The 24,362-nt window shown below is 46.1% G+C and overlaps 1 protein-coding gene across 1 annotated transcript in view; it reads left to right on the top strand.

The window, feature by feature from the left end:
* plxna2 (plexin A2) overlaps positions 1–24,362 on the top strand; it is a 165,323-nt gene that overhangs the window by 101,745 nt on the left and 39,216 nt on the right. Inside the window, exons 7-17 of the mRNA XM_035158656.2 lie at positions 906–1,059; positions 3,080–3,176; positions 4,971–5,085; positions 6,241–6,441; positions 7,101–7,197; positions 7,536–7,735; positions 14,020–14,171; positions 17,671–17,788; positions 19,583–19,719; positions 21,134–21,301; positions 23,609–23,702. Of these exons, the coding sequence (XP_035014547.1) occupies positions 906–1,059; positions 3,080–3,176; positions 4,971–5,085; positions 6,241–6,441; positions 7,101–7,197; positions 7,536–7,735; positions 14,020–14,171; positions 17,671–17,788; positions 19,583–19,719; positions 21,134–21,301; positions 23,609–23,702 (1,533 nt within the window). The remainder of the gene's footprint in view (positions 1–905; positions 1,060–3,079; positions 3,177–4,970; positions 5,086–6,240; positions 6,442–7,100; positions 7,198–7,535; positions 7,736–14,019; positions 14,172–17,670; positions 17,789–19,582; positions 19,720–21,133; positions 21,302–23,608; positions 23,703–24,362) is intronic.

Genomic DNA, 24,362 nt, shown 5'->3' with positions numbered 1-24,362 from the left:
CATCCTCTCAATGGCACCGGAGTACAGCAGCTAACGAGGGAGGCAGTGTAGTCAGCTACTGAGACAGTCAGCATCTCTTGAAAGGCCTACAGTTAAGCTGCTCAGCTGCCTCGCCTGTCCCAGTAGCCCCGCGGTGTTTAGTGAGAGGCAGATAAAACAAAGAGAAACTTCAAACGCTGTGGCCCAAAAATAACAGCTAATGGAACAAGGCTTCGAAATGCCATGGTGATAATTATCCAGGCTGCCTCACTTGGCTGGAGAGCCAGATCACACACCCTGCGCGCGGAATACATTTATTTATAGGCAGAACAGCTGAATGTTCAGCCCCAGTGTCACTGCTCTCCAGAGAATCACTTCAAACGCCTCTGTGTGTGTCTGCATGTGTGTGGTAGTACTGCATATGTGCGGCACATCATGTGTGAGGGCAGCTTTCTTTGTTGTTGTATTTTTTTTTTTTTTATTCAAATAGAATTTCCCAAGTGGCCATTTTTTCCAATTTCCTTTTATGTAGCTTAGTACCATATATTAACCAGTGACCGAACCACGGCGGCTGTCGCTCCTCCTCTGGAAAAAATATTCTGCTCTCAAATGAAAGATTAAGATCCAAGCGCGGTGTTATTATGGTGCCGATAACAATTTTAAGACACAGCAACGCTTCTTGGCAAACTGGACGGAGACATGTGCCAGCCGCAGTTTGTTCTTTTCCTCACTCTATTCGCAGCTTTTTACACGCTGCATTCAAGCGACTGTGTTTTTCTCGTTTTTTCCCATCACATCATGTTTCATAACCAGCCAAAGAGCAAAAGCTGGTGCGATAAGATCTTTTGTCTTTAGTTTTACCCTGAAATGAGACGTAGGGTCAACTGCTGCGTATCAATAACTATTGTTTTGTTCCTCCGCTCCAGCTGCTGGTGAAGGTGAGCGATGTTCCGGACCTTTCCGCGGGCATCACCTGCTCCTTCGGCAACCTGACGGAGGTGGAGGGCCAGGTCAACGGCAACCAGATACTCTGCGTGTCTCCTGCTGCCAAGGATGTCCCTGTCATCCCCACCGACCAAGGTATATAACACAAACACACACACACACACGTACCATCCAGTGCACACTCCCACATCATTTACTGTATCGATCTGATCAAGCCGATTAGGAGAGAGCCTCACTCCAAACTCAACCTTCTCAGGCTTCCCGTCCGTCCCTCCTTCTGTGAGCTAACTGCACATGCATCACTTTAAAACTTCTTTATTGATTCAACACCATCTAAACAACAAGCCCCCACTGATCCAGAATCAGCTGTCTGGCAGTGAAGTGTGCTACACACAAGGCCAGGCCCCATTAGTGCTGATGGACGATCAGATTGAGGGCCGCTGGCTGCAGCCCTCGTATCGGAGCAGGTGACGGTGGAATCAGGTTAGTTAGATTTGCAAAGACGAGGCGCAGGCAGGTGGTTTGTTCAAGTGCCACCTGATGAATACTCGAGGAAAACAACACGGAATAATTAATCCGTAATCATAATAAATAATTGTTTTTAAGCGGAGGTCGAAATGTCATCTCAATAAAATCTACAGTATTTACATATCACATACACACATACTGCCCGAAAACAACGTAAAGGTCCAGAAATAAAGCCGAATGCTAATCACCTCCAATGTATTCATAGAAAATCTCATGACCTTTCAAAAATTGCTCCTCATATTTCCATAAATAAACAACGACGGCTCCAGGCTTCATTTATCCGCAAACATATATATCATTATGGATCCTGACACCTATGGTTGGACAATAAATACCTGTTGTTTGCAAGCCAAGACGGCTGCAGGGGCGAGCAAAACAAACACCCTGAATAATATATGGTGTGCCATGTGTGGAAATGACTGTGTGTTTTGGGGGTTTGGTAAATCCTCCTACCTGAGAGTAAATGACAGGCCTGTTTGCCCAGAGCTCCCATGGGGGGTGGTGCATCAGGCACTAATATGAATGTTCTCCCCCAGGTAAATGTCAGCCAATCCCCCCTGTAAGCCCTTCCTCCATCCATCTCGCCCCCCCCCCCATCCATCCTCTCTCTATCTCCCTCTCCCTCCTCGCCTTCTGATCACCTCCCTCCATTCTACCTCTCCCAGCTCTTTATACCTCCAATCTTTACTCCACTCCCCCGAGGCCACTTCCCCTGACCTCCCCACAATCCTCCTCCATCTCCTGTCCCCTTGCAAACCTTCCTATCTGTTGCGCGTCGTCATTGATCGTGCAGCAGCAGGCGGCGGCGGCGACTTGAGGAGAGGAGTGGAGAGGAAATGAGATTAAAGGTGGAGTAGAGAAGGAAATAACAAAAGAGAGGAGAAATTAAAACAAGAGCACCGGAGCAGAAGGAGCAGAGGTTAGGATAAAACTCTCGAGGACGCTGAGCTGGAAATGAAAGAAAATAGCTGACACTAAGTAAAATCCTCGAGGAGGTTTTGCCAGGTCTTTACCACTTTGTTTGCCAGCTCCTGTGAGACAAATGGTAGAAGTCAGATATGAGCCCGCTACACCGACTGGTGTGAAACAGAGCCTGATTCCCAACAGGTGCTGCAGAGAGAACGGGTCACGGAGGGTCATTCAAGCCTCCTACACACTGAATGTCATCAAAATATCAGGCAAACACACACACACACACACACACACACACACACACATATTTATGGAGTCTGTATCCTCCTGGGGGAGAGATAAGAGGCTGTTTTCACAGAGAACAGAAGCACAGCCAGATCTCTGCTCAGCGAAATGCAGGAAAACTAAATTTGATCAGATGAAATGATTCTGCTGTGTGTGACTGGAAATTGCTAATTTTATTCACACGTATTTTCACAGCCACGGCTCCTTTTAATTTGCTCTGCACGTCGTGTACACAGAACAATACCGTGCAATGTATCTTCATATCAATTACACAAATATGAACAACTCAAAACAATCCTGAGTTTACTGAGACAACTAATGAACATAAGATTCAATCGATGGTTGCTGCTCACAGCTAAATGATTTAAAGATGAAGGGAATCCGCTGTAATAATGCACTGAGTGTTTAATATACGTCTCCTCTCTTTCAGATTGGTCGGGCGTTGAGCTGAGGCTGAATTCTAAAGAGACCGGTCAGATGCTTATCAGCACCGAGGTCAAGTTCTACAACTGCAGCGTCCACCAACTGTGAGTATCTCTCTTTGGTCCGTTCATTCTATTTTAATTAACAAAAACAATGCTCCCAGTCCTGCTGCACAAACCCACTGGATCAATGCTCCGGGAATTAGTTACTGTTTGTCCTCAACCCAAGCCGGCCCCGTTCCCCTAAAAATATCCCCCTGTTCAGATCAACGTCATCCGATCTGTGGCCGCTCCCCGAGCACGGTAACAGGAGGTTTCTGTGCTGCCGTGCTAATGAAGCCTTCTCCTCCTCGAACATCCCGCGGCGCAGAACACATTACTCTCTGCCTAACAGGTCTTCAGTGGGGATTTCATGCTCGTCTTCATGCCACGTCCGTCCCTGATTGACTGATGTCGACCTGAATCCCTGGACTGGAGATCTCAGTGTCAGCGGTGCCTTTGCTATTTGCTCGCCTCCCTCCACTGAGGCAGGTTCTGTTTGTGCCAGATCCAAAGGCCTCGCTGACTCGGGAGCATCACTGAATGCAGAGTGAGAGTTTCACAGCGGCGATGCTACAGCAGGGCTGCAGGAACCGTCACGTGTCATATTATCCTTTCACTGTCCCCTCGACATTAGAACAAAATGTTACAGACGTTGTCAATTTCGCCGGATAAAAGCAGGCGGTGTTTTTCTCCTCAGACACAGACAGACATGACAGCAGAAGCGCACGCTGCCCTATAGCTTCATGTTGCTGTCTGCTGTCTGAAAACCCATGTGAGACGTGCACAAAAAGCAATTACCGGCTCCCACATCAGCTCAGTTAATGGGCGACGACAAACATACTTGCACCAGCAGCGACGCACACAAACACACACAGAGGATGTGCACACACGAAGAGGGTACACGCTCTCCCTTGCACCCCCATGCTAACTCTTTCTCTCCCTTTGCACACGATTTGCCTGAAGGTGAATCAGCCCCACTCTGAATTAGCGTGCTTGCCGGAGATCCCTCCCATGCGTTTGCACCGATGCGTATTTCACTTTAAGCAAATATGCAGAACACAACCTTAATTCAGGGGGAGAAAGGGAGAGGCAGAGCCCAGGGAGACGACAATACGCCCTCCGAACAACTGCTCATGAATACACAGTGGAGTAAACAGCGTTTCATGATGCCTCCGTCTATGTGATGAGTTCAGTGATGGGAAGTAAAGTCCTGCACTTAACTTTATACTTCTACTCCACGATATATGTCAGGGATATAATTACATTTTTATGCAGAAATAACCATTTAAAAAAACCTATGAAGAACATATTACATTTAACATGTTGTTTTACCGTGAATTAAACCACACAATAGTGTAAGCAATTGTAAATAATAAGGTTACAATGTTACTAGTACTTTGCACTATGGTATTAATACTCACATTAATAGTAACAAATTTACTTATTGTGCATTAAAAAAGGCACACACACAACTGATGGCAGATAATTACAGTGGAACTCCAACAATACAGGACTAATGGTAACTGCAGGATCAAGCTGTGCCAAAGTCTTTTTTGTCCTCATCGCTCGACGCTCCCACTTTCCCTCGCTCTCCTTCTCCATCAGATTCTGGTTCCGAAGGCTAATGTCCAACCTCCCGTTCACACGTGACACAGTTATAATATATGTCCGAACAAAATATACACAGGGAGAACTTGGCCCAGGAGCGATTAGGTTTTGTGCCAACTCCAAGGGCACAACAACAGCAGGCGCCCACTTGGGAGCTGAACTCATTTCCTCCTGTGGCACTTCCCCCACTCTGGCTAACCCCCTTTTTTCCGACTCTCACTCGACATATGTGTGTGTGTGTCCGTGCAGGTGCCTGTCATGTGTGAACAGCGCCTTCCGCTGCCACTGGTGCAAGTACCGCAACTTGTGCACCCACGACCCCTCCAGCTGTTCCTTCCAGGAGGGCCGGGTCAACGCCTCAGAGGTCGGTGGAACACACACATGCACAAACAAGTAGCTTTCTCTCCTTCTGTCCCATGTTTTCCTCTTTTCTTTCACCCCTCTTCCCCCCCTCTCTCTCTCTCGTTCTCTCTCTTCTTCACATCCCCTCTCTCTATTTACTCCTGCCTGCATCCAGCTCTGTGTTCCAGCTCTGTGTTCCAGCTCTGTGTTCCAGCTCTGTGTTCCAGCTCTGTGTCAGCCTCGGGGCACGTCTTCAGAAAGACAGACATCTATAAGCTCTCCTATTTCCGATCTGGCATTTCTCACTCAGAGCTCTTGTTCTCTGCAGTAGCAATTAACAGTCTGTTATCTCTGAGCTCAGTTTGTCTTCACGGTGACACGAGATCGCTCTGACCAAGTCAATCATGTCTGGTGGATACAAAAAGGCTTGAAATATGCCTCCGAGTGTAGGTTTCCATTTGTCCTTGGCTATTGGCACACGTAGTACTTCTGTAGTACTTCTGTGTGTATTTTCTACTCCTCTATTCTGATTTACTTTAGTAATACAGAATCTACAGGAGCGACCACAATGTGTATTACTTTAAATGTGCAGTTCCTTCTTGTTCCACTGCTCTGATAACGTCTCCTCCTGTCAATGGGCACCAGTAGTGGATGTTTCATTAGGACTCAGGCTCATGATTATTGGACGTAAGAGGCCTCTCGAACCAAAGCCTAAGTGTGATACTGCTGTAATAGTTTTCTCGATACAGATGTTCTTTGACATCCTAACACTGAGAGAGTTGACCTCTCTCTTTTCAACCCTAAAGTGGCAGATGGCCGCCCACCCTGAGTCTTCAAGGTTTCTGCTCCTATTGAAGAAGGTCTTTTTCTCTCTCCACTGTCAAAAGTACTTGCTCATTGTGGGAACTGTTAGGTTTCTGTGTAGAATACTTTACAGTCTTGATCTTACCCTGTACAGTATATTGTGAGTTGGTGCTATTCACTGAAAATAGCTAAATATAATTTTTCTCTTTCTGAGGTCACAGGAGACACTTTTAAATTCTAACTCACTTATTGTGCTTCATATTTATCAGTTTTCCTTTTCATGACTCTCCTGTAGAATTGTAGAAAAGCGCTGGATGTATTTATCAGATTCGTTGGCGCTGACACGTGCTCTCTGCCCCTGTTCCCCCGTCAGGACTGTCCCCAGCTGGTGCGCATGGGGGAGATTCTGATCCCAGCGGGGGAGGTGAAGCCCATCACCCTGAAGGCCAGGAATCTGCCACAGCCGCAGTCCGGCCAGCGAGGCTACGAGTGCGTCCTCCACATCCAGGGGGTCAGCCACAGGGTCACTGCCCTCCGCTTCAACAGCTCCAGCGTGCAGTGCCAGAACAGCTCGGTAGGTCTGGTGGCTCTTGACTGAAAGAATTATGGAACAGCAGATGTAATTTGTAAAATAAACAGTGCAAGAGTAAAACTTAAAATACAAGACTAGAGATTTAAAAAATGTAAAATCAAATATAGACATTAGTTTGATGCAGCAAATTCAACGATTCTAGAGATCTCTGGAATTAGTAGATGTATAAAGACAGTAGATGCATCTTGGGTTATTGCTCTGGACACGACTGTAGCGTATTTATTCTCAGTGGAATCACAGATATACACATTTTCCTCTCTGCCTCTTTCTGTCTCTCTCTCTCTCTCTCACACACAAACACACAATCACACAAACACACAGTCCCACACTCGAACAATGAAAGTCAGCCTGGAATTAAGGGCACAGGAGGCAGTTAAGGACAGCATCTCTTAAGGGAAGCTCCAGCCTCTGCCTGCTGCTCCCGTCTCTCGTGCTCTCCCACTTTGTCAGCTCTCTGATGATAAGATGATGTAAGTTTGGGGTAACGTTGGAAGGACACACTGCCGCATCTGCACGGACTCGCGGGGATTATAACCCCCCGAACCTCTCATTAAACCTGTCCTCTCCTCTGGTCTCGTTTCCACCCTCACCGCCATCTCTCCATCTCTTTTCTCCTCCCGCTCGGCGTCCTCGGCCTCCAGTATCTGTACGAGGGAATGAAAATCAGTGAGCTGCCTGTGGATTTCTCAGTGGTGTGGAACGGCAACTTCATTATTGATAACCCGGAGAATATCCAAGGTAAGAGCAAGATGCTGCTCACAACAAGAGCAGGGATGAAGATGGACGAATGCAACGCTCCATTGTTTCCCTGAACTCTTTCTGCACTCATGTATTGTCTTTTCTCAGCAGAGTTCAAACAAGCGTGTGGGCTCTTCTATCTATATTGTATGTTAATCACAGGCGTTTTAAAATATGTGTTATTGGAGATAAAAAAAGAAAGTAAAAGAAGGAAAGGCCTGTGGGGATATTTTACTCACAGCAGACATAAAAGATAAAAAATAACCTCCAAATAATGGGATGTTCAGGTTGTTGCGTGCGTTCACTGTGCATCCTCACCACTTCCTGTTTCCCCACAGTGCACCTCTACAAGTGCGCGGCCCAGCGGGACAGCTGCGGCGTGTGTCTGAAGGCGCAGAGGAAGTTCCAGTGTGGCTGGTGCAGCGGAGAGGGGAAGTGCACCTTGCGGCACCACTGCCCCCCCATCAACCCGTACACCACCCGCTGGCTCAACCTGTCCACCAAGAACGTCAAGTGCACCAACCCACGCATCACCGAGGTCAGTACCCACAATGCCCTTGTTTGTCCGTCCCTGCCTGCCCACGCAGATCTGCTTCCAATCGATAAATAATATCGATACTCTGCTGCCACGAGGCTGCAGCTCGTCCTCAGTTCTTCATACGGGAAACAAATGGTTCTGTTTAGTCCGTGGAACTTTCCTCCGAATTTTAACTAGACCTGCTTCGTATTCACTAAATCACAACTGCTCACTTAACTCTTGACGATGAAATGTCTGATTTGCATGGAGAGGTATCTCACGAGAAGAAGCTCTGCCGCTCTTCTCTGTTTGGTTTTCCTCTGGACTCGATGAGCAGGAGCCTTGAAGTTGCTCCCCGGGGAGCGAGCTTCACCTAATGCATGCAGATCTGTACAATGTTCGGCTTCGCTCTCTCTCTTTTTGTTTTGTCTGTTTCATCCTTTGTATCTTTTCTGCTAATTTAAAGAGCAAGTGCTGTTTTAGCTCAGGAGAAAAAAAAGAAAGTATGTGGCCCTCAGTGTGTGATGTACCTGTGTGTGTGTGTGTGTGTGTGTGTGTGTGTGTGTGTGTGTGTGTGTGTGTGTGTGTGTGTGTGTGTGTGTGTGTGTGTGTGTGTGTGTGTGTGTGTGTGTGTGTGTGTGTGTGTGTGTTGTGCTCACAGCAGCATATTCATGTGAGTTCCTTTCACCCTCAGGGTTTATTCAAGGGCACACAAACACACACACACACACACACACACACACACACACACACAGGGCACAGAGACATTCAGTTTTAAAGGCCTGTCTCTTTGACATCTGCCTTCTCTTTGTGGCTGGGTGCAGTGCGCACAGATGCCTGCTCATAGATTTTAATGCCTTTTGTCTTCTCACAAGGTTATTCCAGCATTTTGAAAGTAACGTTGGCACCAATAAATGTTTAAAAAGATAAAACATATAAAAAATAATCTAATAACAGAGGAAAAAACCCCATCATGAATAAGTACATGATTGTACCTACTGTAGCAACTAAGATCGTTTTAACATCTTGCGATTCATAAAGACGACAAGCAGGTGTGTGTGTGCAGTGTCTCCTTCGTGCAACAACACAACCCAGCAGCTGGATGTACTACCCCCCTTCACCTCGTCAACACTGGGGTCGTGACCTGGAAGTGCTTATTTGTTTTGCCATAAGTAGGCCCTTTGCTTATTCCGGCCTTTGCTTGTCCCCCCCCCCGGTGGATTCGCTGTCACGGGGGAGTCGGGCCAGGAGGACATGCTATTTAATTAGGCTCGGTAACGCACCAGTGCATTGTGGCTAACCAACCAGACCCCTCCACTCCTCCGCGGCATGCTCACATCTTACTCCAGCCAATTAAAAAGAGAAGTTATCAACTTGGTTAATTGATTTGCCGTACTGTACGCAGATAAGCCAGAAAACCTGCCTCTCTATCCCTCTCCGTCCATCGCTCTTACCCCTACTCCTCTGTCCTCCCTGTGTGCCTCTGTATATCACCATCTCTCACCCATCAGCTCCATTATACTTTCAGTTTGTCATTTTACGGCACATGAAACGGTATTAATCACAAGGCCAAGGCCAGCACCGGCACAGCCAGGCTCATTAATGTTTGTAAAGTGTCAGACTAAAGATATTTCACCGTACAAACATTCAAGAGGCAAAAAACAAGGAGATTTAGGAAGGGGGATTCAAGAAAAGACGTAAACTGCAACATCGCAGTGAGAGAATCTGTATTAACTTTAAATGTCGCTCATTTTTATTCGATACGTACATGAAAACACGGAGAAAAGTACTTCGAGTTTTTTAAAATTTATCTCTAGTCCAGTGTTGTAGCAATTTCAACTCCTGGTCACGTGAAGATATTTCCACAGCTACAATACCAATAAATCTGTTGTTTCAAATATCTACAGAGAATCGTAGAAACAGGATTTACAGACGTGCACGTGGTCAACAATCAGGGCAAAAATAAAAATCATTATAACTGTGTATCCAAGGCAAAGAGAAGCCAATTTACCTGCTGCTGCAGGACCTTGTGTTCTGAGGCAGAGACGTTCCCCCGAGTGGAAACAACTTATTGCCAAACCTCCTTACAACCACATACAGTGTATGAGCCACGGATCGATGCAACAAGTTGCAGGGGAGCTGTCAAAAGGCATCGGGGGAAATGTAGAAAAACTCCTACTGATTTAGAGGTGGAGGGGAAAGATGGAATCTATACACACATGTGCATTTATTAGAAATGATTCCTGCGACGCTTCGAAACCACAGCGACTGATGTGTTACTGGGTTAATGCTTCCTTTACGTCTGACAGCCGGATAATGGGAAGATTGTAAAGGCGAGCGGGGAGAGCAGGGAGGGTTTGAGGGAGGTAAAGTGAGGTAAGGCTGAGAACAAAGGACGGAGCGAAGGAACTGAACCATGAGACGGAGGGAGGAATGAAAGTGGTGGTGGGGGGGACGGGTGATGGAGCCACTGTCTGATCTCAGGTCTGTTTAGGTGGCAACTCTGCATTAATTCAGACGCTTCACATGAGCACTGACTTCACTCACAGACTCGCCGATGCTCCTCCTCTTCATTGGCGGTTAAGTCAGCGTTGGTTTGTGCCGAGCCCACCCCCCGCCCCCTTCGTCTCCCTGTGATTACATTTTCTTTAAGAAGCAGACTTCCCCCTGGTGGGCTGAATTTATTAATAAATTTGGGTTTTGATTGTATGCACCAAAGCCCCCATCATGAGTTGATTTGTATACATACTAGCACATTAGTAGATGTGCCTACCAAAAGACGGGCCTTTTGAATAATTAATGTTTCTATTAAGTGCCATGGTGCCTCCCACCATCGGCCATTAATATTGAAGAGATGTAAGCCCCTGCTAACAGCACGGGGAACGACATCAAATGAAGCTGGGAGTTGGATGAGCATATGAAAGGCATCTCCTCGATAGGCTTTGGCCGAGGCTGGCGAACGAGTTAACTGTACAGAAAAGAGGCTTCTCTGCCTCCCAGTGACAGTCGGGCGGATCCAGCAGATCTAGCTGCAGCAGGATTCCTCTCTTTGCCTCACGCACCGTACGCAAGCTTATTGTTGATATTTTCAACACCACGGGGACGGTGGACCTGTCAGTCAGTATTATGGTACAACTAAACTCTCCTCACCGCCGAAACCCGGAGAGATCTGCTGTACACTGTGTGCTACCCTTCATTGAACCAGCCAGGAGAAGAAAGAGCAAAATGTTGCACTGCAAAATGCATCTTGCGTCAGGCAACATGCAGTGTGATGCTGCTAAACCCCACACGTTCATATATATACCTTTGCAATACTTAAAAGTGGCCTGTTGAAAAACACAGCACCAGTGCGTAAATCACCTCTAACCCACATCTCTTGTTTTCGCTCCTTTTTTTACGCACTAAAAACTCCCTTTTCATCACCACCCATATCTCTTGGCCAACTACACGGCATTTAAGACCCCATAAAGTATTTAGGATGTAGTTTGTTCAGGAACAAGTGATCAGCGGCGCTTTAATCAAGCCCATTAAATGCTGCTCACAATTAAATGTGACACACTCAAATTAGTCTGAGCACAGTCCAAAGACAAAGAGATTAGCTGCAAGCTCCTAAATTGTATCAAGGGCTATTATTCGTTTGAAAAGCACAATATCCGACGATGGCGAGAAGGGAAACACATCAACTGTTCTCCCCAGAGTGTCGAGGGGTCAAAATACTCTTGTAATAAATGTGTAAATTAAGGATGAAGAGTGAAAAATGCTGATATTGTATTTTAGGAGACGGGATGATTAAACGTCATTGACGCTGAATTGTCTGAATGTCATTCAGCTCGGTCAGCTCCTGTGGCTCCAGTGACATGCTAGGCTTGCACAGCCTGGAGGCAGCATGGGCCAGAGCGTTGCTCTCTGCTGTATGCACTGAGTTTAGCCTTGGCTGCATCAGCACAACTTTCCCCACCATTACTTCAGCTGAATAAGTCAACACCGCACTGACAGACGTCCCCAGGCTGTTCACTGGGAGCAGCCTCCACAGTTTCCTTTCTGTTGGTCAGACCAGGAGATTATCTTCTGAAAAGAGACCCTTTCTCTCCTGGAAGTTTCTGCCTCAGCTTATCGTGCCCCCTCTTTAGTATTTTTTATGGTTATTGCAAAAACCCTGCAGAATGTCTCCAGGAAAATGTGGTGGTAAATGGCCAACGCTCTGATCCTCTGAGCTGCAGCGAGATAGATTATGCTAAAGAGAGTACAAGAGTGCCTCGTGCAAGCTGCACTGGCTGTTTGCTGGGAATTACCCTCTATTGACAGTGTGACAATGCCAGGCGGGCAGCGGCACTGCGCCTAAAAGGATTACACAGCGAGCATGGCATGGCAGCACTGGGTGGGAGAGCAAGGGGCGGCAGGGTGTGCGCGCACGTCCGACGAGGCTTCCGCTTCCTCTTCCCTCTGAACATCTGGTAAGACAAACAAGCGAGCGGGCTGCTGGGAGGAGGAGGATGTGTCACCTAGCCGGAGGGAGACAAAGTGATGAAAGACAGAAAGCAAAAGAAGGAAAAAGACGGGATGCAAAGAGGAGGATGTTGAGTTGAAATATAAAGACGTGCTCCACCCCTCTGAAGATTATCTACAGTGCAGTAGCTTCCCTCTGGTTTGTAAAGGTCATTAGGATCTGGTTGACACAGTTAAACCAGTGTCATGGACAAGGAGGCTGCTTTATAGATTGAGTCCCTTTGTTTGTGTAAGAAATACAGTTGGGGACAAAGAGCGGCACTTCTCTCACGCCTCCGGGACATCGGTGGCTTTGAAGTGGTGGTTTTCCTGTGATCCACTGATGGATCCAGGCTCTATGTGCCCGCAGGGAGCTCAGTCAAATGGGTTTCATGGATTAGACTGGCTTCCGGTGCTCGGTCCAGTGCGGGACGGGTTCCGTTTCATCCTCCGGGGTCAAAGACGGAGGAGCTTTTAGCCAGACCCGCCTGTGATGCCGCGCCGCTGTCCCGTCACCGCCGCTGCCGCTGCCTCACCTGTCATCCATCACGACTGATCAGGCTGATCCAAGTGGCAGCCACATTCCCAGCGCCACTCATCCCATCTTCTCTGCTCTCCCAGTCCCTTTCTATTTTTATCATCTTGTTGTAGCTCATCCTCCTCCTCTCCTGTCTCCTTCTCTCTCCGGCCCCTTACATCGCTTATGTAACCATCGCCAAGTCTACTCAAATAGCTGCTGCCACTGCCTGACATGGATATATTTAGCCTTTATGTTTTACCCCCCCCATACCCTGCATGCCCAAGCAGTGCTAAAAGATTCATGTATGCAGACCCCTCCGGCGGTGCAGTGACACACTTACTTTACATCCAGAGCAATTAATGTCCAATGAATCTAGATTACAATGCCGCCGTCCCATGGGGGGCCGCAATGCTCTGATGGGTGCCGGGGGTGCGGCACCTATCGCAGGGTCGCCGTCACAGGGCACTTTGCAGCTCAGTAAGTTGGCACAGGTTGGTTTTATCCCCTCTGCTTGCACGGCCAGTGACAGCGTAGTGATTGTCATCTCCTCCCTTCAGCCCTCTGCGTTATCTCTCCGTCCACCACGGCCTTTGTATCCCTCCACTTGTTTCCTCTCCTTCTCTACTCCCCTCTTCCTCCTCCTCCTCCTCTTCTCCTCTGTGAAAGGGCTGGACGATGGCCAGGTCGGGAGCCTCAGCGGGGCTCTGCAGCACAGACGGCAGCGTGCCACCCTGTGCCAAGGTCATGCTGGGCAGCCATATTGTATTTTATGAATAGGTGGTCTGCACTTAGCATTAATATGGCCCCTTGCTAGATTTATTATCCATGGCAACAGCAGTAGATTCGGTGCAGACGAATCCAGAATGTTAATAACCCGGGTTTTAATTGTGGGGTTCCTTCCATCAGGTTTACTGTTGTGTAGTCAACAGGGAGGAGTTGCAGACAAAAAAAAACAAACATTTAAAAGTGTGGTTTTCATGGGATTGTATGAATGTGACGATACATTGAAACAGAAAGAGCAACAAAGCATGTGCCATCAGCGACTGTTGTGATGTGAACATGCTCCCGGCACAATGACTCACGGCACGTTCTGACATTCTTCAGATGAAGGCATGGGGAGTGCACTTAATTGCTTTTACAGCCACCTGGACCGAAAGAGCACACTTGCCCTTGAGCGTCCAGGGAGACCTGTGTGCGTTTATAATTTCTATACGACCGGTCTATAACTGAAGCTGCAGACACGTCCTTTAATGTCACTCTGCAACTTTTTTCCCTGACCATTTGTTTTTTCGCCCTGCAGGTGACCCCAGTGGCCGGACCCCCCGAGGGAGGCACGCGGGTGACCATCCACGGCACAAACCTGGGTCTGGCCTTTTCGGACATGGTGGGCAACGTGGAGGTGGCGGGGGTGAGGTGCACCCCTGAGGAGGAGGGTTACATCATCGCCGAACAGTAAGTCACAGGGAATCAATCAACTGCGATTGAAAATTACACAATATTCACTTAATGCAGTTATTTGAAAATGTATATATTTAGTTCAGTTTATTAGATTAGATTAATTTTAGACACAAGGTTCCTCGTGCATCGTTCACAATACAGCATGTTCTTTTTTAATCTAATTGTCCCATTTTGTAAACAATACAATTAAAGGGAAGCTCAACATAAAAACATAAAACAAATCAGTTGCTGTGCACGTAAACTGTGGTTTTCATATATTATGAATGGGGTATTACAGCAAACTTTGATCCATATAGCTGCGTCTGTCCCCCCCCCCCTCTCTGCCGTAATGAAGACTGGAGCAGGTCCAAACGGTCTGTCCCCGACATGGCTGTTCTCCCCCTGCAGCACACGAGCCCACGTCTGACTCCGTAGCTCGTGTAGTCAGCAACTAGCCCACAACAGCTGTGTGTGTTTACTTCTGTTTACCTCCCTAATTGTCCCACGCTGTGCATACATCACGTTAAAGCCTGTCCCGCTCACCCTGAACTAATGAAACGTGGCCCCGTGCTTCACTACTTCGCCCATCAGCCCCTCGGCGAGACGCGCAGACGTGTGCAGAGGAAGAAACCCGCGGCCTTATGGTGGGTCGACCTCCTCAGGTGATGCAGGTCCCGCGAGGAGAGATGCACAAACGTACTGATAAACATGCATTACACTAAAATTACATCAGTGCTTTAAGATTAAGATTAAAAATAAAGGTGCTATACAGCTTGTTGAAAATACTCATTTTGCAGTGACTATATGTGAAATAATTACACCATTTTTAGACAAATGCTTAGAACAGTTGTCTGGTCTCTCAGTTGGTGTGATATTCTCCTTTCCCCCCCGACTGACTCACACTCAGAGACACACATTCCCACTGACACACATACACACACACAGGCTATCACTGTCATGGCTCTCAGAGGAGCCTTTAACCCTAATTCTTTCCTTGGCCTACTTCTGCCCTCGGAAAGAGAACAGCTCAGCACCGCGCCATCGCTGGAACTCACATACTTTGTGTGTCACGATACACGTGTCGCACACATGTTCCCTCACACACGAGTGCGACTAACTGTTATTCTTTTACAATATCAGCCAACTTGTGGCTGTGTTTGAAGAGCATATAGCTCATGAGTAATGGTGATGACTTACAGTGCAGTCTCTTTACTGGGCAGTTGTAATTAAAATTCACTATGTGCCACTTGGCTGTAGGGGACAATTTGTCAGCGGTGCACTGATCTGACAGCACTTTAATCCAATTGGGGACAAGCCAGGGGATTCATTTATGTGGCATGTAAAAAAAAAAATAGACTGAGCGAAATTAAAAAAGGAACCTATGACCTGTTTAGTCCAACTTCGAGGCAGTCGGAGTCGTCTGAGCTGGACTTTCACTCCGAATCTTTTGGGGGTTATTTATTGGCTCGCGGTTCATTATATGCATGTTTGAAGCTGTTTGAGTCTTAATTCATTCACCAGGCATCCTATGACTGAATTGGGCAAAAAGGGGGGAGGGGGGAATAAAACGCACTCGTACATATTTATACGTCTTTTATGTTTCTACTTCAGAGGAGTGTGTGAAAACCATTCCTGCTTTGAAGAGAAAAGTCCAAACGTTTGTGTTCTTCAGCAGCCCGGGACGACGTTTCACTGAGAGCTGATGCTTTTCTGAAGCATTTTTATAGTCGCCAGATTGAGTCCTCATCACTTTTAAGTTTAAAAGGTTTTTTTTTACGGAGAGAAGAGTGGCGTCTTTATGGTGAAGATATGATATAAGGTTGAATTTTGAAAAGACAAAGATATTTCCCTTAACCCAGAGAAACACAACAGTCCCCTTATGCAACCACATTTAAACTGACTATCTGAATTTTTATATAGAAATCAGTCCCCTGATCCCATGAATTACATCAAAGAATCAAAGAAAATGTTATAAAACTTCTAATGGGCTCGTTCCTGACCCGATACCACATCCTTCCACCAAGTTTCATGGTAATCCGTCTGGAAGTATTTGTGTAATCCTGCAAAGTAACAGACAAACAAACAAACACAGACAAAAAACCCTTAGGTGCTGTACAGGGATATTAAAAAACAACACAGAGATTAAATTGAATTTAGATTTAATATCTGAATGCACAGCTTAAAACAATTTTCAGGCAAAACAAAAGATTAAAAGGAGGAGAATAAATTGGAGGGGGTACATTGGTGTGTGTGTGTGTGTGTGTGTGTGTGTGTGTGTGTGTGTGTGTGTGTGTGTGTGTGTGTGTGTGTGTGTGTGTGTGTGTGTGTGTGTGAGTGTGTGTGAGTGTGTGTTTCTGACACCTACTGAGCTAAAAACCTTGTCCTAGTCAGTGCGTAAATCTTCCTTCAGCCGCTCTCCTCCTCATCGCTCATCCGACAAAGCTCCACAGTCGTTTGTTGTAATTCAGGTGATCAACGCCGGAGAAACAATACATCTGCTCCGCTTAATCTGTCCCGCTCCTGTCTGCCGCCGCCATCTGCCTCACCACACATCCCCTCCCTCACTCTCCACGCTGTGATCGCATCTTGTGCTTTATTGCTCGCTGGCACCACCAATCAATAGACGTCCTCTTTTTTTATTATGCCATTTGATGTTGTCACCTGCGGCGCCGGGTGACGCCTGATCACACGTTATGATAAAGCTCCATTGATCCCGCCGTGTGATTTACATTCGGTGCGGCGCGTTGGCACGGCACCAGCTCTGTCGGGTGCCCGGTCGTTGCTGGGAAAATTTACTTCAGTCCGGGTTGGGTGTGTTGAAGTTGGAGGAGGAGGAGGAGGAGGAGGAGGAGGAGGAGGAGGAGGAGGAGGAGGAGGAGGAGCGCTGGTTTCATTTAAAGACTGAGGGGGTCCTGGTCGATGTCTGTCTGGACGTGTCCCGTAATGAAATGAGTGAGACAACTGGAGCAGATTGCATTCAGAGCGGAAGATAAATCGATATCAAGCAAAGTGTTTTGATTACTTTTCACCAAGTTTGGTCAAAAATTCAAACATATAAGACAAAGACTCAAGTTTTAGTTGATTTAAGTAATAAACGACTCAAGCATTAATTCAATTCTTGTTGGTCCAGATTAAACATTACCTTTTATATACCTCCACCTCCTACTGGTGCAGAAATAAAGCCAAAATATGTGGGATACAAATGCTGCAAAATGATGTTTACACAGTAGTATTTGAAGTCCGTATTTTTACATCGTTTTTATACTTGAACAAACATGAATGTGATTTAAAACTACACTAAGTGACAAAAGAAAACATCTTTTTTTTTTTTATTTACTTGACACTTTCCACTAACATGGAGAAGGTGGGGGGGTTTATACTGCTGCCAGCCACCAGGGGTCTATCAAGACGATTTGGCTTCGCTTTTGGGGAACTGTCATTTATCGTATACAGTCTATGATCTCAACTTTATTGTGTAAATGGACGTTAATGAATTGTTTTGTGTCTTTTGTAGGATTGTGTGTGAGATGGACGTGGCTCCCCCAGAGAGTCGCCCGGGTCCGGTCCAGCTGTGCGTTGGAGAGTGTCGACCAGAGCTCCGGGCTCGCTCCTCACAGCTCTTCTCCTTTGTGGTACGTCCGCATGTATCTACATTCTTCTAAATACTCACATATAGAATTTAATATGACACCCACAAAGTGTAGCGTATTCAGTACGAGTGCGACAAAAGAGCCGTATTTAAGTGAATCAGAATATTCCGTGTTCTAAAACTCATCTGTACTGAAGTAATTGTTTGTGCGCCGGAAGGCAAATAATGATGTGCGAGTTGCCATGACGACAAACATTGTAATTAAGCGGCTCTGTGTGTGCTTACGTGTTATTACCTTCAACAAGGAGGTTGTGTTTTCATCCGTGTCTGTTTGTTGGTCTGTTTGTTTGTTTGTCAGCAGGATTATGCAAAAATTTACTGAACCTGTGAATTTTGTTGCACATCAGCTCATTTCTCAGGAAACAATGTGCAGAACTGGGAGCCATGAATCTTACATGATTATGGTCTGGAGATCCATGAGTTTATATTCCATTAACAGAATAAGGCTCCTCATCACCGGTGTGTGGAGGTCCCTGGTTGTTAGTCTTAGTTGTTATAGCCTCGAAGTATTCATTTTGTAATGCTCTTACAGCGTTTTGGTATTTTAAAAACCTGTAATACAGCAATAGCTCTGACAAACAGGGGGAAGTTAACACAGTCAAAGAGGATTGGATGTTCGCTTCGAGGTCACCAGAGAGAAATAAAAGTCAGATAAACAAACAACTTGGTAAATTGGAAAGCAAGCGCTCCGCACGGCAGGTGAACATCATCTGCTCCCCGTCCGCACGCGTTTCCCCCGTCTCCGTCATCCGCCGTCTGCCCCGGCCCGCGGCTAACAGATAATCTACTTTCCCCATTTGCACTCTCTCACACCCTCACAATTAATGATCCCTTAACAATTAACAGCAGCCAGTAATTACATACTGTTGTTTTCCTGGTACCTGCTTTAGCCTGCATCCTGGAAGTCGCACTCGGAGCTGGCGGGTTTGAGTTTTGTCACGGCGATGCTCTCGGCTCTGTTTGTAAATCCCCTGTTACTTTCTCCTCACTACAGTGTTGCAGCAGTGGAATTCCTCTGAGAATACATCACACAGCCCAGAACTGGCACCACTTGCGATCCCCCTGTATTTGAAGGCCATCTAAAAAATAAAAAAAAAATACACTATTACAGAAATGTTCTTCAAATTCCCCCCCAAAAAAAGACAAACTCCCCGTGAGCCAGCAACACGGGAGCACTTGGCAAAGGAGGCAGTGTAAATGACAGTGTGCATTTAGCTGTTTTTTAATTGTTCTTTTATGTTTGTGCGCGTAGGAATGTGCATGTGTGTGCTTGTCAGATTCCATGTGGGTGAGCCGCATGTGTTTGTCAGTATGACGGCTTGTCTGCTTGGATACTTCTCCATCTGTCCGTCTGTGTGACGGCAGTAAACACTGGTTATTTTCAGACTGTCTTTAAAATGCTTCCCTCACACTCACACACATGGGAGGACGCTCCCTCAGGGACTGTAAGAGCTCCTGGTTTTATCCTCTTTTCACCCACCAGCGCTGCACTCTGCTGCCATCGGCCTCACAATGTGAATAACTGTAATATCCCGGGGATCTGTGATAATACGTGAAGCCGTCAGGAGACACCATCTTTTATTCTGACTTTTGTATCTCGTGATTTCTGCCCCATGACTCTGCTCTCACACTTCAACCCCTCTTTAAGATAAGATAAGATAAGATAAAACTTTATTGATCCACACACCGGGGAAATTTAAATAAAAATCCCTTCCGTTTGTACATAAACAAAATGTGAAATAGATTAGAAATCTCTGCCTCCTCTGTTTCTTTGCAGACTCCCAGCGTCACAGGTCTCTCCCCCAGCCGAGGTCCAGAGTCTGGAGGCACCAAAGTGACCATAATAGGAGAAAACCTGGGCGCCGGCAGCAGCGTCAACGTGCAGTTTGGAAACCAAACATGCGAGTTCTTCGGGTGAGACTTTCCTCTTGCAGTCATTTATTGCACATAAACGTGTTAGTAGCAGCCCATCAAGTTTAATTCTCTGAAACAGCCGCATGGTCGGACATTCGTGGAGAAAAGGCTTCTTTTTTTTTTTGTATTTGCACATTAACACGAGGTGAAAAGTGAAATGTTGAGTGTAAGTGCAAATGAAAGACAAATTAGAATTCCCCAGTTTTACAGTTTGGGCATTACAGTATAATGTGGATAATAGGAAGAGGAACTAATCTGCTCACTGTCTTGAAAGATGTCGACTGCATTAAACAACTAAACAAGTGTAAAAACAAAAACCACCAGGAACATTTCATAGTCCGCTTGATTCTGTTTCTGTCACATTAGCACTTGTGCCTAATATCTTTATGCACTGAATAGATTTTTGCCTTTGTGTCTGTGTTTAACTAGTTTGAACTGCTACACGTCAGAGGAAGTTAGATTTATTACATGCTGTGAGCATATGGGGGAAAAAAAACAAGAGAATATTTCTCCCAAGACGATGTGAATTATTCCCATTAAGTTTCTATCTTCCGTGGCTTTCTTGTGTTTTTTCCTTCGGTGTTTGTGAGAAGTCCCCCGGGGGGAGCGCCGCTCTCTCTCTCGCTCCCTCTGTCAGAAACTTATGTAAATCTTAATAAGCTTTTGATGACCTACTGCATCAAACCTTGTAATAATAGCTTCCAGGAAAACCTGGTGCTTCACCCCCTCCTCCTCCCCCTCCCGTTGCTTTTCATTCTCTCCATCAATCTGCTCATCTCTTCTATAACCCCTTGTTTTTTTTTTATTCTCTTTTGTAGTTTCCCTCTGTTTCATTCCACCATCCCCTCTCCTTCTACTCTCCACTGCTCCTGTAGGCATCTTTCTTAAGCCCTGCCACGCTGTAACGCTGTAGCGCTGCGAGGCTGCGGAGTCAAGCCAGCTTTAATGAGATACGGGGCTAATTACTGGCTTGTGTTTCTCCACTGTTCTCCTGGCATGGGAGGGAGAGGAGGACGGGGGGGCCGTTCCACTACAAGCTCGCCTCTGCTAATGAATTTGGACAAATTCAAGGGGGGTGGGCAGGTAGAACATGGAGCCGTGTAGAAGGAGGGGAAAGCATAGACACAGGGATAACGCTCGTACATGCAGTTACTAGAGCTCCGATATCTTTTTAGTGGGGAATGGCAGGTTGGGTTTCTTCTGCCTCAATGATTTTGAGCTTGTGCCACAAATTACTTCTTTGTTATGCATTCAATTCGTCCCTTGTTGATGCTGTTCTGTAATCAAAATAAGATCTCTGTAGTATATGTTCAGAAAACCCAGTGAGTTAATACATTGTGCATGATTACTTAAGAAATCAAGATAGCTTCCACACTCTTACTCTGAAGTTATTTCCCTTCTCCTTCACTTGCAGACGGACCATGTCGGAGATAGTTTGCTACTCAGCCCCTTCGCTGTCCGGCGTGGGCCCGGTGCAGATCAGCGTGGGCGTGGACCATGCTCAGATCAGAGAGAGCCTCACCTTCGAGTACATCGAAGACCCGACGGTCCAGCGCATGGAACCAGACTGGAGCATCGCGAGGTAAAGTCCTAACGCACACAGAACCCCGATTGTACACGTGAGGCATTATTTCATCCACGTCTGCAACAACACCACCGCCAGCCTTGAAGCTACAGCCTGACCAGGCCAGTGGAAACAACCAGGCATGAGTCAATATTTCAATTAGTGTTCAGTTCTCTTCCAATTAGTCTGGATCTGATAGACGCGCCGCAGCCCCCAGACTGGAGAGGAGGGTCACTGTTGAGATTTGGATTTCTTTTCCATTCTCCTATCATACAACGGTGTTGATCCATCTGTTGAAGGTCTTGCAATCCTAATTAAACTGGGGAGAGGGATGGAAATGAGATAGCGGCTTGCCTGAACAATGTGCTATCAGAGGTGTGAGTCCGCAGCAGATGGCGTGGGCTTGAGAGACGGAGTGAAGGGGACGCTGCGGCAGACGTGTGACTGCACAGAGGAAGAAGAGGTTGGAAGTGAAGGGGAGACGGACGGAGAAGGACGGGAAATTAGTCGTCCTTCTTCGACTCTTTCACAATCCGCTTTTGTATGTGGGAGACAGAAGGAACTGGGTAATAGTTAGGTTGCACAACTTTTTAGTGTATTAAATCATAATAACAAGTGCTGTGAATTAATTTTACACAGTGGATCTCTGGATCTATTGGTTGTAACACAAATGCCTGTAGCTGGTTTCACACTTGTCTTAATGACAGATCTCTGGCATCAGTCAGTTGCATTGGTCATCATCTGTTTTCTCAGAAGTTTAAATATGGAGTGCCACAGGGCTCTGTGCTTTGTCCCATCCTGTTCCGTTTGTGCGTAGATGGCCATGTTTTACCGATAAGTAACTGTCACATTCACTGTTATGCAGATGAACCAGTGATTTACTTATTCCATTTTCATTTATGTGTTTATTTGACAGGGACAATGCTCAAGAATCAACAGCAAAATGAGTTTGCTCAACAGGCTCGTTTTCACATGTTGTCCCTGGACAGTTTTTAAAGTGGTAACCTAACATGAAAATAAAATTACACTTCCAAGCAATATATACAGACTAATATTGGGCACAATGCATAACAATAAGTAACAACACAACATATGAGACAAAACACATCAGTACCTACAAAGATTTGTCTAATTTGAAATCATTTCTTTTGTCTATTTGAAATGATTAAATCATACTTTTCATCAGATTCCAAATCAAATACCCTCTAACCTTTACTGTTTACAAATACAATATTGGTTATTATAAGTAACCGGGTGTGCTTGGATGTAACATCATCTTTTCATACCGATGTTGACGAACAAACTAAGAAGCTTAAATGTGAATTTGGGTTAATTTAGGTGCGTTTCTTTTCACAGTAGAATTCAGATTGTACAAGTAATGTTATACAGATTATTATTTACATGCTGTTGTCCACACCCTTAATTCAAACTAATTAAAGTACTGGAAATTCAACTTCTAGCTCCTCGTAGAATAAGCGTTTACCAGACAAACCTCCTGTATGATGATTGACCCAGTTTTTCTTTATAAATCTGTTTTATTCACTGCATATTATATTTACTTGTGTGTTACTGTCTCTCTTTGTCTTTTTTCTTGCACTCCTCTTGTCATCTGTCTATAAATAATTCCAGGGCACCACTGACTTTGCTCTCAATTTGTTTCCCCTGAATATATAAAGATTTGATTAAAAAGTAATTGAGGAGGAAGAGCAGCCTCAGTCTTATCTCCACAGTAGAGTATATAATTTAATGAGCCTGTAGACACTTCAAGGTCCATCTTGAGTAGGTCTCTGCATGAACCCACAGCCGGATAGCACATGCCCATCCTGCACTTGTTATTACAGTATTTCCAGTCCCATGCATCTATATTCAGCACACCCACACTGACAGGCACAACAACAAACACAACACACATCAACATCAGCCCAAACAGCTGCAGGGAGAGCCGCACACCCAGCAGCCTCCCTCCTGCTTTGTTTGTGCTGCTGTGTTATGAAGCCTGGGATTCGCCGCTGCATCCTTATGTGCTCGAGCCGCTTTTGGTCTTTCAAACACAAATCCGCACCGTCTGATTGTAGCCAGTGAAGTCGGTTTTAAAAAAAACGTGTCTAATCATCCTCCGCTTGCAAAAACTATTATTTGAGGATGAGGGTCCGTTTGATGTGTTTGTGTTTTTTCGAACATCCGAGTTAGAAAGTTTAGTTGGACGTAGTGATTCTATTACTTTCTTTGTATATTGCCTTTGTTCTTTTCTCTTGGATTTTTAAAAGGTTACGACGGCTCTTGACAAACACGATGATCAAATCATGTCTTTGTCTTTCTCTCCAGCGGCAACACCCCTCTCATGGTCACCGGAACCAATCTGGACGTGGTCCAGGAGCCCAGGATCCGAGTGAAATACTCCGGCCGAGAGTCTGTGAACGTAAGAAGCATTTTCCACTGTCTTCCCCGTAGAGATATGTGCTGCACGTGCACCAGAAAAATGCTCCTACATACACACGTTGGGTAATGTCTGCTAACTAGGTCCTGCTTGACTCTCTAAATCCTCCTATACAAGCAAGATAAGTGATGTTTAGCTTTGGTTGGAGGAGAAGAAAAAGTGCTGTCTCTCCTAACAGCCCCTCCAGCTCTCTACGCTTCCCTAACTTCCGCTTGAACCCGGTCGTCTTAAGCGCTGCAGCTAGCGTCTGAATAATGCAGCCGGCAGTGAGAGTGGTCTGCGTGTAGTATTTAATTAAGAGTTTACTCCCAAGTTTCTTCAGGCTAAATCTCAGCTCCCAGCCCCCCCCCCCCCTACCTGCTCAGCCCTTTTGTTCTTCTGCAGCCTGAACAAGAGATTTCACAGTGTTGTTACACAGATGTGTGTATTGGCAGGAATGGAGCAGGCTGGAGGAGAGTGGAGTTTGGGGAGGGGTCCGGGCAGGTTGTGTCAAAGGTGTTGCTGGAGGCGTCTAATGGCTTCGGATGGGAGATTTACTGCATTCAGAAGGCTTTGGTCGGCATAAAGGGCCCTTGTATAATCAAAGTCTTGGCTGGGGGAGATCGTTACAAATTGCATTTGAGCCCATGTCCTGGGGGTCCA

Source organism: Hippoglossus stenolepis, chromosome 6 (genome assembly GCF_022539355.2).
Source record: "Hippoglossus stenolepis isolate QCI-W04-F060 chromosome 6, HSTE1.2, whole genome shotgun sequence".
Taxonomy (NCBI): domain Eukaryota; kingdom Metazoa; phylum Chordata; class Actinopteri; order Pleuronectiformes; family Pleuronectidae; genus Hippoglossus; species Hippoglossus stenolepis.
Note: the sequence above shows the minus strand (reverse complement) of the source record. Positions and strands in the feature narration are given on the sequence as shown.